General features: G+C 74.0%; 1 protein-coding gene across 1 annotated transcript in view; it reads left to right on the top strand.

Annotated features, from left to right (window-relative positions):
- Positions 1–6: 6 nt before the first annotated feature.
- The window catches only part of LOC105854586, a 54377-nt gene continuing 52847 nt past the window's right edge, over positions 7–1536 (top strand). Inside the window, exons 1-3 of the mRNA XM_012734631.1 lie at positions 7–83; positions 760–813; positions 1054–1141. Of these exons, the coding sequence (XP_012590085.1) occupies positions 27–83; positions 760–813; positions 1054–1141 (199 nt within the window). The 5' untranslated portion in view covers positions 7–26. The remainder of the gene's footprint in view (positions 84–759; positions 814–1053; positions 1142–1536) is intronic.

Genomic DNA, 1536 nt, shown 5'->3' with positions numbered 1-1536 from the left:
CGCTCGCCGGACCCCGGGACCGCACCATGAGGGCCTGGATCTTCTTTGTGCTCTGCCTGGCCGGGAGGGCCCTGGCCGCCCCCGTAAGTGCTGCTGGCGCCGCACTGCCCGGCCGCTCCCCCAGCCCTGAGCCCGGGGAGGGCAGCTGCCCATGCCAGATGGCCGCTTCTTCAGGTGGCTGGTCAGGAGGAGGCCGGGGGGCACCCTCGGTGGGGGGTTGGGGGATGCTGGCCCAGAGGTCGTGGGGGCCGCCCAGGGCAGCTCGGGCTTGGACGGGCCTGTCCACCGCCCACATCGTGAGAGGCTGAGCCCGGAAGGGCAGAACCAAAGGGAGCCCTCGGCCTGGTCGGGGCCGGGGCAGGCCCCTGGCGGGAGGAAGACCAGAACGGGGGGCGGGGGGGGGCAGGCCAGCCTCCCGAGGGGCGCCGCACCGGGCGCTGGAGGGCCGGGGCAGGCCCTACCGGGATGACGCCCCAGTCCCGGTCAAAACAGCCACCGGGGCTGCTGACCCTCACGGCTCCCGGCTGCCGGGGGTCTGACGCCCCACCTGGGGTGCTGACGTGGCCCCCCGTTGCCCTCGTGTGGAAAAGCAGGGAGGCTTTTCCCACGTCGGCTCTGGAGGGGCTGCGGGACCACTCGGCTCCTTGCCCATCTGCCACCGCGGGTCCCTAAGCCCGGCCGGGGACGCCCCCGAGCTGCGCAGGCTGGCCTGGCTCCGGGCATGGGGCCTGGCTGACCTGGGACCCCGCTGTCCCGCAGCAGCAGGAGGCCCTGCCTGAGGAGACGGAGGTGGTGGAGGAGCCCGCGGCCGAGGTAGGTGGGCTCGGGAGGCGGGGGCAGCCCCCCGGTGCTCACAGGCCAGGCTGGGCGGGGGCTTCCGGGTGGACCGGGGTTCTGAGTTGTGGGGTCACGCCATCACCTGCAGCCAGGCATGGCCCCCGGGGCCTCGGGGCTCCTGACCTGAGCGCCCCAGTCTGTCTGTCCCTTCCGGGGCAGCCTGCGTCCGCCCCTCTCTGCCGGCTCTGAGGGGCCTCTGACTGCCCCCTCCTGCAGGTGCCCGTGGGGGCCAACCCCGTGCAGGTGGAGGTAGGAGAATTCGAAGAAGGTGTCGAGGAAGCTGAAGAGGAGGTGGCGGCTGAAAGTAGGTCCCTGTCCCCAGCCAGGCTCTACCCCCTAATGGGTGCGGCCCCGCCCCGGCCCCGGCCGGCCATTGCCACCCCCGGCCCCCCAGGAAGCTCAGCTGGGGCCTCTGTGCCGGGGCCCGGACAGGCCTCCAGTGCCCAGGGCCCGCGGCCCTCCCTCTTGCTTCCGAAGCTGGGCCAGGCCTTCTGGTCAGCGCCTGTCCCCTCCCTGCGCCTCCTGCCCACTGCGCGGCCCACTCCTCCCTGGCTGCTTTCACCGGGCGGGGGGCAGGAGTCCAGCACCCCCAGGCCGGTGCCGGCCGGCCCCACCCCCACGCGGCCTGGCATCTCCTGCCCACAGGCCGCGTGGGCTTTGGGGGACAACCAGCCACGGTTTGCACCCCGCCGCTCCTGC

This window comes from Condylura cristata, unplaced genomic scaffold, assembly GCF_000260355.1.
Source record: "Condylura cristata isolate star-nosed mole 26May11 unplaced genomic scaffold, ConCri1.0 scaffold00062, whole genome shotgun sequence".
NCBI lineage: Eukaryota > Metazoa > Chordata > Mammalia > Eulipotyphla > Talpidae > Condylura > Condylura cristata.
Note: the sequence above shows the minus strand (reverse complement) of the source record. Positions and strands in the feature narration are given on the sequence as shown.